General features: G+C 43.3%; 1 protein-coding gene across 1 annotated transcript in view; it reads right to left on the bottom strand.

Moving 5' to 3' along the window:
- Positions 1-13,007: 13,007 nt before the first annotated feature.
- RSRC1 (arginine and serine rich coiled-coil 1) overlaps positions 13,008-15,403 on the bottom strand; it is a 117,640-nt gene continuing 115,244 nt past the window's right edge. The window contains exons 9-10 of the mRNA XM_053459355.1: positions 13,615-13,761; positions 13,008-13,200 (exon numbers count right to left, since the gene is read on the bottom strand). Of these exons, the coding sequence (XP_053315330.1) occupies positions 13,108-13,200; positions 13,615-13,761 (240 nt within the window). The 3' untranslated portion in view covers positions 13,008-13,107. The remainder of the gene's footprint in view (positions 13,201-13,614; positions 13,762-15,403) is intronic.

Raw genomic sequence — 15,403 nt, forward strand, 5'->3', positions numbered from 1 at the left:
TCGGCTCCTCGAGCGAGGCCGCCTCGTCAGGGGCGAGTTTGCGCTTAACATGACGGGAGAGATACCGATGGAGCAACTTGTGCCTGGCCGGTGAGCCTGAAGGGGACCCCGGTTGGCGGATATTATAGAGTGATGTGTAGTAGGCGTGGAACGCCTCCACTATTTTGGAGGGGAAGGGGGACACCGCGCCAGCAGCGGTCTTAATCCTATGTATATGTGTGAGCCTCTTATGCGGATTCAGCGTCCGCGCCAGGAGCCTACCACACTTGTTACCATGCTCCTGAAAAAACCGACGATTGTACAGCGAAGCCCGCCGGAAACGAGAGTTTAAAACGTCTGCAAGTTGGCCCCTTAGGGAGGACAGCTCGCCGTACGAAGCATCAGAGAGGGTGTGTTTATGAATGGATTCCAGATGTGCGATGCGTGAGGTGAGGCGCTCAATCTCCTGGGCGCCAGCCCTCTTTCGCTGCGCCCCATGCTGTATAAAAAAGCCCCGAATCACACATTTGTGAGCCTCCCAGACAACCAGAGGGGGCGTCTCCTGCGTAGAGTTCTCGCTAAAGTACCGATCTAGCTCTAACCCCGTCTGAGCCACCAGAGTCTCGTCCAGCAAAAAAGAGTCATTGAGTCTCCACGTCCACTCCCTAGGCGTAGATAGAGGTGAAGTCAGAGATAAGCAGACAGGGGAATGGTCCGACCAGGTCATCGGCAAAATCGTGCAAGACAATAAGAGGTCAAGATGGGACTGGGAGAGGAAAATGTAATCAATCCGGGAATACCGGGTATGAGGTGCGGAATAAAAAGTGTAATCGCGGGCCTCCGGGTGAAGGGCACGCCAACCACTGACCAGGCGGAGCTCCGCGAGGGATTTTCGCATGGAGCGCAACTGATTCTCCGGGGTACTACAGGTACCAGAGGAGGTATCGAAGCGAGGAATCAGAGGGACGTTCAAGTCGCCGCCGACTAGTAGTATGCCTTCGCTAAACTCAGAGAGTAGGGATCGAAAGGAGCGGAGGGCCGTGTGTTGGCCCCTATTAGGGAGATAGATGCTGGCGAATGTGTACATGACCCCAGAAATAAGACCCTTCACAACAGTGTATCTACCGGATTCATCGAGGAGAGTGCCCTTGAGCTCAAAAGGTACAGATCCAGCGAACAAGACTGCAGTCCCCTTGGCCTTGGCCTCTGGGTTGTTGCTAAAAAAGCCTGTGGGGAAATGCCTGTCCCTAAGGCTGGGAGCCTGACCCTCTTTAAAGTGCGTCTCCTGCACAAAAACTACCAAGGCCCTATGGGAGCGAAACTCCCTGAGAGCCCTAGACCGCTTCTCAGGAAGATTAAGGCCCTTGGCGTTTACAGAGTAAAGGGTCAACGGAGTCGGACGACAGGCCATCTATGTAAGGATGAGACCCGGCCTCCCAAAGAAAGGGGGAAAGAGAAAAGGGGAGAATAGAAAAGCGAGAGGAAGGAGGAAAAGTGGAGAGGGTGAAAACAAGGGCAGGGGAGAGGGTAAAGGAGTAGTAGGGAGAATGTGTCGCGAACCGGTAGGAGACCTGCGCCTCTGCCGAGGGAGACAGGACCACCAGTATCGAGTGTGGTGACACCAAAGCCCTGCGGGGCAAGTGAGGCTAGGAGACAAAGAAGTGAACGTTGCAGCAGCAACAACGTAACGGTGAGAAACAAACAAAGTAGTGTGCGAGGAACACACCACCCGCACAGTAAAACAATCGCGGACAATATAACGCCAGCATGTATAACGAAAGCAGACACCGTGATGCTTGAGAATATAGAAAGTGGTAAGATATTAACAGACCCAGAAAACAGCATCAAGTGTACATTGCATAGGTCGACATGGTATATGAAACGAACAAACCAATAAATCTAACCATAGTGGGCCGGAGGGTCCAGCAGAGCATAGCGGTAACCCGGCGGCGAAAAAAATAAATAAATAAATAAATAATAATAAAAAAATTAAAATATACAAACAGAAATAATAAACGGGACAATACAGAAGTGTGAGTGAGTGTGTGCAGAGAAAGCTTCGGCTAGAAATCACAGGAAAGCACAACTTTCCAGAGGCCTATAGAGCCATACGTGTCAATAGAGGGGGGGAGTCAGGAAAACAAAAACAAGGCGGAACAAAACAAAACGATCCCCCGGGTGACAGTAGCAGCAGGCCCAAAATAGAACACAAAACAAAAGAAAAAAAAAACGGAAACATCACGAAATAAAAAAGCAAACAAAACGTTGGCTCACGTGGGCCATGTGAACACATGGCGGGCAGCGTCTTAAACACGGCGAGGAGAGTCCCAAAAACGGCGGCGGTGACGGCCACGACGGGCAAGCCGGCATCCGCAGAGCAGGGTAGCGAAGTCCCGAAAACAAAGTCCAGCCAGCTTTGAGCGCCTCGCCGCAGGTGCGGCCAGAGAGCAGGGCTCAACAATCCTCCGGTGGTCGGGGACGATCCTCACCGTCGCGTCGAGCGGAACCCGTGCGTCGGTCACCTCCTGTCCCGCCGCGGAAACGCGGCGTCCTGGGTCCAGGGTCCCTGTTGAGCCAGTGGTCAGTTTCAATCGCCGGCAGGTCCAGGGCCCGGAGAAACGGTGGTACATCCGCGGGGGTCCGCAACGTGACCGTCGTAGCACCGTTGCGTGCCACTAGGGCGAAGGGGTGCCCCCAGCGGTAGGCGATCTTGCGTTCCTGCAGTACCATGGTAACCGGACGGAGTGCCCTCCTGGCCTGGAGCGTATAACGGGAGAGGTCCTGGTATAGGGAAATCTTATGGCCCTCAATAGACCAAAAGCGTTGGGCCCTCGCCTTCGCCATAATCTCCTCCTTGAGCGCGTAGCTATGAAGGCAGCAAATTACGTCCCTGGGAGGATCCCCGGGGCCCCCTCCGTACCTCAGGGCTCTATGAGCCCGGGCAAACTTGATGGGCTTGTCATCGGGCTTGCCCAAAATCGAGGAAAAGAGGGAGTGTAGGATGCGCTTGAGGTCCTCAGGTCGTTCACCCTCCGGTAATCCCCGCACTCGAATGTTGGACCTCCGGCCCCGGTTGTCAAGGTCCTCCAGGTGGGAGAACAGCGTAGCGAGTTGCGAGGAGCAGGACCTTTGGAACGTAGCAAACCGGCGGTCCACATCCCGCGTCCGGGCCTCAGTAGCAGAGAGCCTCGTATCGAGGCGCGAAATGTCCGCCCGCAGGGCCGTAACCTCGGCGCAAACCGTCTCCTTCACCTCGGCAACCAGGAGACGAGACTTCGTCGGCAGCGATGAAAAAATGCGGCGCCAGTCACGCGAGGTAGGTTCAGGTGGATCGTCTGTGTGTTGCGGGGAAGGGCAGCCCTCCGATGCTTGAGAGCACGTGGGAGTCGGCGCCATAACAGGCCCCTCCGGCTCCGAGTGTAGAAGGGCCGGGGGATGAAAATATTCCCGGAGGGACGCCGGCGGGTGTCTGCCGCTGGTCCCCGGCATAGCTGGCTCAGTGGGAGCCTTCTTGTTGCATCCCATGTCAGGCGGATCAGGCATTAAACAGCGAATTAAGAGCGGGTGGTGCGGAGCTCTCGGACTATGCGGCCATCTTCCTCGCCTGGCTAACCACACCCCCTTTTCGTTGATTTTTAGTACCTTCGGGATGGTGGATAAAAAAGGTTTTAGAAAAAAAATGCATTTCTCCTGGAAGGAACCTGTCTTAACCTTTTGATGTTTTGGGGGAGTCTCTAAGTTGAGTGTAATCGTGTAACTAGGCAAAGCCCTGTGTAGCACAAGGATTGCCTAAAAATGCAGGATGTGATCTGTTCACTGCTGTAAGACATTATGTTTTAGCAGGGACATTTGAAGGGACACGCCAGCCACCACGTGCACTTTAATGCATGATAGCCAATTGTCACCTTTCAGTTATTTTTTTGGATGCATTTGTTTGCTCTCTTTCTAAGCCCTCAGCTTTTTGCATTATAGAAGTACTTTAATATGTGTTCTTCATTGGTGTTGTATGGACATTAAATTGCCCATTTAATGGAGCAAAAGGGACAGCTGCTCTGGGTCCAGCTGCTAAGGTCCCGGGCTGTCACTTGGGGTCTTAAACAACCACCTTAGCCTAGACATATAGATCTGTGCAACTACCAGCACTGACCTTGAATTCAGGGCTGGGCTCTGGCTGGGCCATTTCAAAACGTTAATCTTCTTCTGGTGCTTTTGAGGATTTGGATGCGTGCTGTGGGTCGTTGTCGTGCTGAAAGGTGAACTTCATCTTCAGCTTCCTAAACCGACGCCTGAAGGTTTTGTGCCAAAATTGCCTGGTGTTTGGAACTGTTCATAATTCTCTCCACCCTAAGGCCCCACTTCCAGCAGAAGAAAAACAGCCCCAAAGCATGATGCTGCCACCACCCTGCTTCACTGTGGGTATGGTGTTCTTTGGGTGATGTGCGGTGTTTTTTCTGCGCCAAACATACCTTTTGGAATTATGGCTAAAAAGTTTAACTTTGGTTTCATCAGACCATAACATGTTTTCCCACATACTTTTGGGGGACTTGATGTTTGTTTTTGCAAACTTCAGCCAGGCTTGGATGTTTTTCTTTGTAAGAAAAGGCTTCTGTCTTGCCACTCTACCCTATAGCCCATTCATATGAAGAATGCGGGAGATTGTTGTCACATGCAGCGCACACAGCCAGTACTTGTCTCTGTTGTGCCATATTTTCTTCACCTGATGACCATCTTCACTGTGTTCCATGGTATATCTAATGCTTTGGAAATTCTTTTGTACCCTTCTCCTGACCGATATCTTTCAACAATGAGATCCCTCTGATGCTTTGGAAGCTGTCTGCGGACCATGGCTTTTGCTCTGAGATGCAACTAAGCAAATGTCAGGTAAATCCTACTAGAACAGCTGAACTTTATTTGTGATTAATCAGAGTCACTTTAAATGATGGCAGGCGTGTAATGATAAGAGGGTGTGCACACTTATACACCCCCCCCCCCAGATTTCAGTTTGTTTGCAATTAAATTGTTCTCGTTATAGGTCACATTAAAGTTGGAAACAGTTCTGACATGATTTATCTTTGTCTCATTCTTTAACATCACAAGAACCTGGCATTTTAACAGGGGTGTGTAGACTTTTTATATCCACTGCATATGCTGTCAGCTTTTTTTGTCATATATAAAGACAGTCCTGGTGTTTAGGGTTGTGTTTTCTACTTTTATTTTACCAATAAGGAGAAATGGACCTGCTCTTCATGCTTATTATCTATTAGGAAGTCGTGGAAGAGGAAGAGGCTGCATTGGTAGTAGGGCCATGTAGAGATGACGTTGCATATCTTGAAGGTTGGGAGAACTGCTGTTTTTTTCTGCAATTTAGGTGGTTGGTATTAAGAGAATTGATAGTATGCGTCTCGGAAACGGTGGGCTTTAGTGAGCGTTTAGCGTTAGAATAAAAAGAGGGTAGACTCTCTCAGAACAGGGTAGGTAATTCTAGAGGATAAGTCATGAGTAAAAGCCTGGATATGTGAGTGGGAGGACAGGATAATAGTTGATGAGAGAAGAGAGTTTTGGGCAGAGCTAAGAGAGTTTTTAGACAAGCATTTGGAAACAGGAGCAGAGGGAGAGCAATATGTAGGTAAAAGAAAGGTTATTCTGGAGGGTATGCAGATAGGTAGAGCATTTCTAAGTAGAAAGGAAGGGAAGAGAGAGAAAAGGATTTGAAGTCCAAAGAGTTTGGGATTCGTATTTACCACAAAGTTTCAAACAGCTAGAGCTTAAATATTTCAAGTGAAATAATTTGACAAACAATTACTGTGCAGAGGCTGATGCAGCCAAAGACTGCAAGGCCATGGGAATGAATGCATAGCATCATAGATGTCTTCCAGAAAAGTCAAGGAAGGGGCACAAAAAAAGGAAAATTAAATATATATATATATAAACTATTAAGAGGTAGTTGAGATTAACACTGTGGGTGTGATAATGTAAAAATTTACTTGAAGTGTAATGGTGATTAATGGGTATGTAGTATGTTAGTGTGCAGCAGCGAATGAAGGGTTAACAGTTCTAGCGAGGCTTGTAAAGGGTTAATTTAATGTAAAGTGGTGCCTGGAAGGCTAACCCTACTCTTGTATGGTGAATAAAGTAGCAGAAGAGAAACAAGAAAAATGCTGCACCACCAAAGTAAATTCAATACACAAATACCAAAACAGAATAAGGTGACAAGCTAAAGTAAAATTTAAAAATGACAATATCACAAATCATCATTTATTATACTTTTTACAACATTTACCACATTTACAACTGGATGTATACTTAATAGTAGTTTCAATGATGGTATATAAAGAGAACAGACTCCTAGTGTGACTATAGTGTAACAATACCAATGCAATCTAAAATGCAGCTTCTGTCTATACAACATTTAACTCTGTAAGGGCATTACGTGCTAACAATTCCAGCAGCAGTAAAGATACTGAAGCCTGGAATGCTGCACACTGCCCAAGCTCTACAGGGTCCGCAATCTCTAGATACAAAGAGATAAATATATCCACGATCGAAAACAATCATTAAAAGTGTACAAGAGGTGAGCCCTCAATAATGTCCCACAAGCACTTATCAGGTAACATTTCATAAGGTATATACACACATATATATATATACCGTATTGGCTCGAATATAGGCCGCACTTTCCCCCCCCACTTTAAGTCTTTAATGTGGGGGTGCGGCCTATATTCGGGGCCTAGCGCCCGACGCCCGGGACATGCAATCCCAGGCGCCGGGTAGGCAGCGGGGTTAGGATACAGATCCCCCGCAGCAGTGCAGGGGGTCTGTATCCTACTCTCGGATGTGCTCAGGCAGCCTCCCCTGCCAGCACTTCTCACGGGGGGAGAGCCGGCACGGGAGATTGTCTAAGCGCATCGCGCAGACGTTCACCGGCAGCGGCGATGCAAGCATAAACAACCTCCGCTGCCGGCACATCTGCACGATGTGCTTTAACAATCTCCCAATCTTCCCACTGGGGGAGTCCCGGCAAGGGAGATTGTTAAAGCACATCGTGCAGATGTGCCGGCAGCGGAGGTTGTTAATGATTGCATCGCCGCGGCCGGTGAACGTCTGCGCGATGTATGCTAACAATCTTCCTTGCCGGCACTTCCCACGGCGGAAGTGCCAGCACCGGAAGTTGAGTACGCGTACTGTGTAGCTGTCCCCCGCCGGCCCTGCAAGACCCCGGGGAGTCTGCACCGGTAAGTCTGGGGGGGGGGTCTCTTGGGGGCAGAGTGGCAGCATATCTCAGGGGGGGGTAGAGTGGCAGCATATCTTGGGGGGGCACATATCGGGGGCAGAGTGCATATCTCAGGGGGGGATAGAGTGGCAACATATCTCGGGGGGGCAGAGTGGCAGCATATGTAAGTGTTTTTTTTTTTTTTACTAAGAATTTTTTTTCTTTAAAAAAGCACCTAACTTTTAGGGTGCGGCCTATATTTGGGTGCGGCCTATATCCGAGCCAATACGGTATATCAGGCAGTGTGGAGTTTGCTGTTGTCATAGAGAAATTCTTGAAACAATGCAGCAAAAGTTTTGGAACTGTGACAGAGTTCAGAGCTTATTGTGTGATGTGGTTGTGTCCTCACATAATTTAAATGAATGCTTTTTAGAATTAACTCAGAACACTAGTTTTCAGTGGTTCCCATCTGTGTGATGCACTACATGGGGAACAGTGTGTTCTGGATGAGATCAAGAACTTAAACAACTAAAATAAGGAATCAATGCACTGTTTTAGTTTAGTGTTTTTTTGTTTTTTCTTTAAAGGGACATGCCAGACATCATATACACTTTAATGCATATGATTGCGGAGAGGTCCCTTTAAATTAATATTGTGTCTCCCTTGTAAATGCATTTGCCCTTTCCCCGCACCCGGCTATTAAACAAATCCCAGTAAACTGCCTATATAAGCCTATACTTTGTGAAATACAGTCAGGGTTACAATTCTATTGCACACAGTACATAGAGGAAATGCACAATATGGGCAAACAGAGGCAGACAAAGGATTTGTGTATTTTGGTTGTAAACTCACATTATAATAGCGGAAAGCATACAATGTAGCGGCACACATCTTATACATTGTCGGCTACATTGTAAATGGATACAAGCAAACAGCATCTGCCGAACCTGCATACGCAAAAAAAAATAGAAGAGGCCCTTCCAAGTAATCATGGACAGAGAAAAGCATTCTAAAATTAGAAAGAGCTGATATTGCACATGGCACGCACAGAAATAGCACTAGGAAGTTAATACGTCCTACAGCTTTCTATATCCATATACACAAATGTACCTGAAGGAATGCAAGTGCTAAAAACAAATGCTAACCTTTATTTCAAATAGACAGCAACTAAATTTAAGTGACAGGCAGCATTATTTTTTCTTAATAGTCGGAATTAGTCTTTAGGTGAAACAGATACATGGGCATTAACCATGTAAATATACAAAGATGGATTTGTGGCTGTAATTCTTAGCCACCAGGTTGCCAAGTGCCTCTATTAAGCGGCCACATGATAAGCCACCATCAGTCTGAGTTAAGATCTTTACTGTAATGCTGGGTTAATTGCCAGAAAATTGAAGTTTTCTTAACACTGTTCATTCTGGGTTAAGTGGCTGGATATACAAAAATGATCTTTTTACAAATATACTACTAAAACAGGATGACTTGAGACTGTGAGCAGGGGGGCAAGTATTAAAATGAGTGCGGCTCACTACATATATTTTATAAAAAGGGCTTCCCACACAGCAGTGGCCTATTGCATCTGGTTCAGGTCTAGACCAAGGGCAGCGCTGTAAACGAATCTATGTCTTTGGCATCCCGTCACTTACAAACATAGGAGAGAATATGGTGGTTGCGCCCCCTCCCAAATCAGTGTCCTAGGTAGCTGCCTATATCAAGAGCTGACCCTTTTTATTAGTAACACCGTAAAAGAGTCCACATCTTATTCTAAAATGATGTCACAAATTGGAGACAGGTGATGATTACCCAAATTATTGTGCAAGCATACAAAACATTTATTTATTTATAGAGCAGAATAAAACAGTATTTAAGATATTTCATCCAAGTTTTGCGCACAACAGCCATATTTTGCACTTCTGTACACATTCTAACTGCACATAGAACATGCTATGCAGTATATAAAGTTACTTACAACCAATGTTTTTTTTTTATTATTTGTATTATTTATCACCAATCCATAATTACCTGAAGAATAAAACTGCCTTACAAATTTACCTAGTGAATGTAATACCCAAGTATACAACACACAATTTGCACACTGAATCAAGTTTATCTATGAGGGTTCTTTGGGGGCCTGATCAATAAAGAGAGAGTTGGGCTCCAGCTGCATGACTTCACTAGAAGCTCTATCATCATGAAGGACCATCCCCCAGTGAGCTTTTCCTTCATGAGGAGCTTGGCTGGCCATCCAATGTCTCTTCAACCATTACATTTTACAGGGCCAGCTTACCCCATCTTGCTGTAGAAATGTGGCAGTGTCGACACTTCATAACTTGATAAATGAGGGACTTAAAATCACAACTCTCTGTTTAGGGTAATTAACCATTCTGTGAAACCCTCAGGCTACAATTATAAATGGTCCAGTGGCGCATGGCACATTTACCACAAAGCCACCCCTCCATAGGATATAAATGTATGCATTCCCTATAGAAATGGCATTATAGATGTATATCATGGACATAGACACTGCATCTCCAAGCAAAAATTTCCTAAAATGAAAACACAGAGCTATCTTTTAACGGTGTGCCTGGTATACTTCCATGTGATACCGAGCAAGTGCTGGAAGCGTTGACCATGTGCAAGCTTTCCAGAATAGTGCAAACAGAAGCCTATTAATAGCATTAACTTATCTGCACAGAGTTCTGTGCTAACCAGATGTTATTCTGTCGCTAAGCACGATACGATAATGAAGTCTGCTGCATCTGGTCTCTAATTACAAAACGATTGTTAGTTTCTCAGCCAATTCATCTGATAAAAGAGGCTTTCTTGTGACATTGGGTTTCAGTGCCCATTGAAAGCTGTTTAAATTCTAATAATCACAGAAGAGAACTTTACCATGTGTATGAAAAGATGCAATTTCACTAAAAGCCTCCAAACTCTTAATTAGTTTAAAATAAATATTTGTAATTAAAAGTTTGAAGGTTTTCTTACTTCACGACTAATTAGATTCTGCGTAATTTCCCTCTGGTATTAATTTGCAGATTTAGGTATAAATTGCCTTATTTCTGATGTGACTTGTTAACATTCACATTTTTTTTTTCTTCTAGCAATTTCTATATTGCATGAGACTTCGAGACTTTGCCCACATCAATGATATCTTTATGCAACCATACATTCTTGCACACAAGTCAGTGTACAATATGGTATCCAGAAGAAAAGACATAATCTTACTTGTCTAGGAAAGAAAGCCTATGGTCCTATTTACCTGCAGTCACACAAGCCTGCAGTATGTATTACCAGCTTACACACATCTTCCATGTAATTCTGGACCTTCAAATGTGCACAGAATGGATGTTTTAGTGAAGACTTTTTAAGAGCTGAACTAAGGAAATCCCAAAACTGCTCGCTCTTGTTGGAGTATCTGAGCATTGTATTAATTGTTTTTAATAAGTTGGATCTTACATGTAAAATGTCCTTTCTTTTGGGAACCAGGATAATGCTTGTTCTGAAGAAACAATTCGAACTAAAGTGGATTTAGCCAAGTCCATACTGTCACATGGGGATGATATGCATCCCAAATGTCTTCTACCTCCCTGCGATGAAGCTATGAACAAAGGGTGGGGAAAGACAGATGAAACGTTTGCGACCACAATTACATGCATGACTTCTTATCGTTATACTGGGATAAATTAACAGGGAAGTGTGTGTCACAGTAAAATTATTACAAATGATTTGTTGAATATGTCAGAATCTATTTTCTGAATAAAACATGCCAATCTATCACAAATAGGCCTAATGTCCTCACCACTTTGCTACTTCTACTCCAAATAGCCTCATAGATCTTGCAAGGGAGTAAGTTGTGCACATAACATACCTCGGCATTCAATGCTCGATGAATTAAGGCCACCAATAGTATTAAAAAAAAAATTAATAAATAAAGAGCTGGATTAAATTCCACATTTGGCTACCTAGTCACCTAATATTAATAGAAGTGACTTGCAAGTGAAGTCACTTAGTCTTTCAAGATTTCATCTTCCAGTTAAAGACATACGGTAATTAACAATTTGGCCGCAAACAAATTGGATGCTATGTATAAAAAGTGATTCTGGTGCAACTTGTGCTATCACTACAGCAACCAATGGAATGTTCCTGTTCATTGGACCACTTTTCATACCTAGTACCATGATATTTTTCTATACATAACACTGATTATGATGGACTTGCTGTATGATGTAATACAGAGCAATAGTCAAAATTCCTAATTTTTCAAACAGGCTCTTGAGAGGTGTTAACCAAATACCACAACACACACATAACATGTTCGTTCTCCACAAGGATATGGTACACACTGCAAAGGCTATATGCTGAGTCTTACTAATGAGGTCCATGCTATATAAACATACATGGAAGAGAAAAAATGTCGGTGCGCTAAGCTAGTCACAGGCTCAAATAATACAAATGTATAATACGAGGCCTACCAAACAGGTGTAAGCATGCTGCAAGAAACAGTGTATTGGCTGTACAATGTATACAAAAAGCAAAAACTGTCTGCGCTTCTTACCCTAATAAAGCTGGCAACAAATATATAAACATAATATAAATGAGAGGTTTTGGTTATATGAATTGGCCAAAGCATAATTAAGCTCACCCGCCACGTCAAGGCACACTCTCAATAGGGTGAGAACCTACTCTCACCTCCTACGTAGTGGACACACAAAGCAGTTTATACTGCTACCAAAACCTTATTAATGTGTTGGGGGAGGTGCAATTAAACCTCCTCCCTATTAATCCCTGGACAGCAAGCTGCAACCAGACTGATGAGGAGCCAACAACCTCAATCTCTTCCCTATTCATATAGCCAAAACCTCTCATTTATATTATGTTTATATATTTGTTGCCAACTTTATTAGGGTAAGAAGCGCAGACAGTTTTTGTTTTTTGTTTTTATATAAACATACATAATGATCTAGCTGGTCTGTCATTTGGCAAACTGTATATTTTAACAAACAAAATTTTTTCCAACTGAATAATTCTTATTAGATTAAAATATAGATTTCAATTAAGTTGAATCAGTTCTGTGATGGCCTCTCACCTTTTGCTGAGCCGTTTCCTAGACACTCTTTGAAAGGTTACTTCTTGGGATATATCCATAATTTAAAACAAAAAAATGTAAAGCCATGGGCCACAACACGAACACTAATGCAGTTACACACACTTACTCTAACACACACTCCAAAACATATCACGTTTAACCTGTGCAGAGCCTGAGGGCAGCTTGAACTGACCCCACCGAGCATTGTCTCCATGAGTAGTATGATCCAAATTGGGCCATGAAGGTGACAGTACAAATTTTATGTATTACTGTACTTGAAGGATACAGCTGAACATACTTTTCTTCAACAGTTATGCACCCAGCTGAAATGATAGATATCTATCATTTATCACACTTCACCTAAGTAGCACGTATTTTTGGGTTTTTCTTTCGGTGTTATTTGTATATTTTTTTTGCACCCAGCAGAAAGCCATATCGGAAGCCATATTAGAAAGGATGAGTGAAAAATTTTTTTTTGGCCATAGGCTTTGATGAGGAAAATGAAAAGTAGTAGAACAACCCATGTGAAATAGCCATGGTTGTCAGTTTCTGGTTTGTGGACTAGTGATGGAATATATGAGTGCCATTAAGGCTTCGGTCCCAGCATACCAAACTTAAAAAAAAACAATAAAGTACTCTACAGGCAGTAAGTAGTACAGCCTCTCCTTCAACTCATGATACATTAGGAATCAAGTAAATGGAACAGACACAAATCAGAGTGCTGAAAACTTGTATAAAAACATTTAATGAAGAAGTAAAAGAAAAAATGCTGGGTTTGACACTAGTTAAAATAACACAGTTTACAATCGGCTGAGTCATGTCTGGTTCGTCATGCCACGGGGCTACCTATCAGCCGTTCTTGTCTGAGCGAAATTAATCTTTTATACCATTTCTCCTCTGCTTCCGTCTTCTCAATATATAACTGCAGAGAAAAAAGGTGGTTACACAATTTGAAAAACTGATAATTTAGGAAATATACTTTTGTGAGAACATTCTAAAAACACACAGTAGGACATGTTAGCTACCGATAAAATCAAGTTATTGTTACTTTTCCTAAAGAAGGCAAGATTTATGTAAAAAATGTTGCTCTTGAGTTGTGCTTTCATATAAATTCAACTTCAGTTTAAGAATTACTGTCACGGTATGGAACATATTAGGCTATATGATATACCTTATTTTTAAAATGGATACATATTGGCTTTAGCTTGATTTTGACAGAACTGATACCACTTGGGCTCAGTGTTATTTTGTGATGCCCTCACTCTGTATAACACATAGATTATATATATATATATATATAGATATATAGATATATCTGTGATACAAATGCACTTACATTTTGGTGGGCAAGACAGTTTTCATCAAGATATTTGATAGAAGTTGGGATTTGTCCGACCTCTTTATCCTTCTCCTCTTCAAGATGGTCAATGGTTCCACTTCCTAATATAGCAGATTCATGCTTTGTCTCGCTGCTTTCTGTTGACTTACAAAACCAAAAAAACAAAAGTATTATAAATGAGTCGGAGGCACTTGTAGGGTTAAACATATTGACTGGAGAGTTAGGTACTTGTTCTAGTTGAATATCTACCAAATTAATAAACATATCCGAGTAAATCCAGATGTCCGCACAAATCTGTCCTTGAATTGACCCAGTGGCAAAAACAATCACGGCGTTGGAGTTGGATTCTTTGTGCGAGTGGAATGGAGAAATCAGAGCAGTCATATTAAGCATGACATATAGGAAAGGCACATTAGAAGAGGTGCCATTCAACAAAGCCTGACCATTAAATGAAAGGATGGTTATTTAGCATATAGGTACGGCTTTATCTTAACAAGGATCGGATGCTTGCTTTAAAAGCCCGGATTTCAAATCAGGCTCGTGCTGGCTAACAATGGGTGTCAGACTCAGACACTAATCTATACCAGGGTCTGCCTATTATGGATTAAACGTCCAATAAGACATCAGGCTTAAGGAGGAAGCCGTCAAAATATATTTATATGATGTATTCAGGGGTGAAGATCCGTTCCAAGCTAAATGAATCACTTCACGTGAAGAAGCCGTTTCTACGCGAGGTCCCTTCAGAAACAGCATTTTATGGCCGCAGTAAAATGAATTTAAAACACCTCAACCACCAACACCATGAAGTAATCCAGATGTTATTGACCTACAACTATCATTATAGTCTGTCGGGTTGACAAATATAACAGATGTAGTTCTGCAACACATGGAGAAACGTAAAATAGGCCACGCGTTTCCAGCTGCACCAGTTTGAGTTTAACTCCAACGTGACGCTTTCCGTGCCTGAACTCTTACATCTATGGCTGTCACAGACTTATTCTCTGTGTGCCAATACGAAGGCGTCAAGTAGCCTGACGCGATCGAGAGCACTGTATATATTCATACCTGTCATGTATCACTCTTTAGGCAGGATAGTCCCTCTTTCCTTCCCTGGTGTCCCTTTTGCCCAGAATTTTTGGTGGGCTTTGTGCATCAGAGTGAATTATAAATTCAATTATGTAAATAAAATGCTTAATTGCTACTCTAAATACCTTACTCGGTTATATAAATCGGTCATTTAAAAAGTCCCATCCCTAGCTGTCGCTCTAACCACAGCCCTTAAAATAAGAGTTCCTCCTCGATCGTTTGAGTACGTCTATAACCTTTTTTTAAGCAGGGAAAGATTACGTAGACCTGGTGGATCTCATCTACTTACATATTTGATGGTGGAAATTCTATGGTCTTCTACAAGGCAAACCAAAGGAAGCACGTTTGCTCTTTGACGGATGTAAAACGGTCACATTCCCAATATGTTAATTTAGGGAAATGATAGCATTGGGTAAGGACACCCAATTTTAATTTTACATTTCTTACTTGCAGACACTGCGCATGTTTACCATACGATACAAATGAAATGTTAATTTCAAATTCATGGACTGCTTCCTATTCAGCGTGGATAGGATGTTCTTGGCACCGATGTGTAATAGAAGCATCCTTTGCAGAGTCGGTGTCATTTCTACCAAATGGTTTGCTTATTTCTTTATGGAAATGCTTCAGTAGATACTGATAGAATGCCGCACAGCTCTGCCCCCGGACTATGTGAGCACTTTGGGTCCAGAAGCTTTAA

Source organism: Spea bombifrons, chromosome 3 (assembly GCF_027358695.1).
Source record: "Spea bombifrons isolate aSpeBom1 chromosome 3, aSpeBom1.2.pri, whole genome shotgun sequence".
NCBI classification, from domain to species: Eukaryota; Metazoa; Chordata; class Amphibia; order Anura; family Pelobatidae; genus Spea; species Spea bombifrons.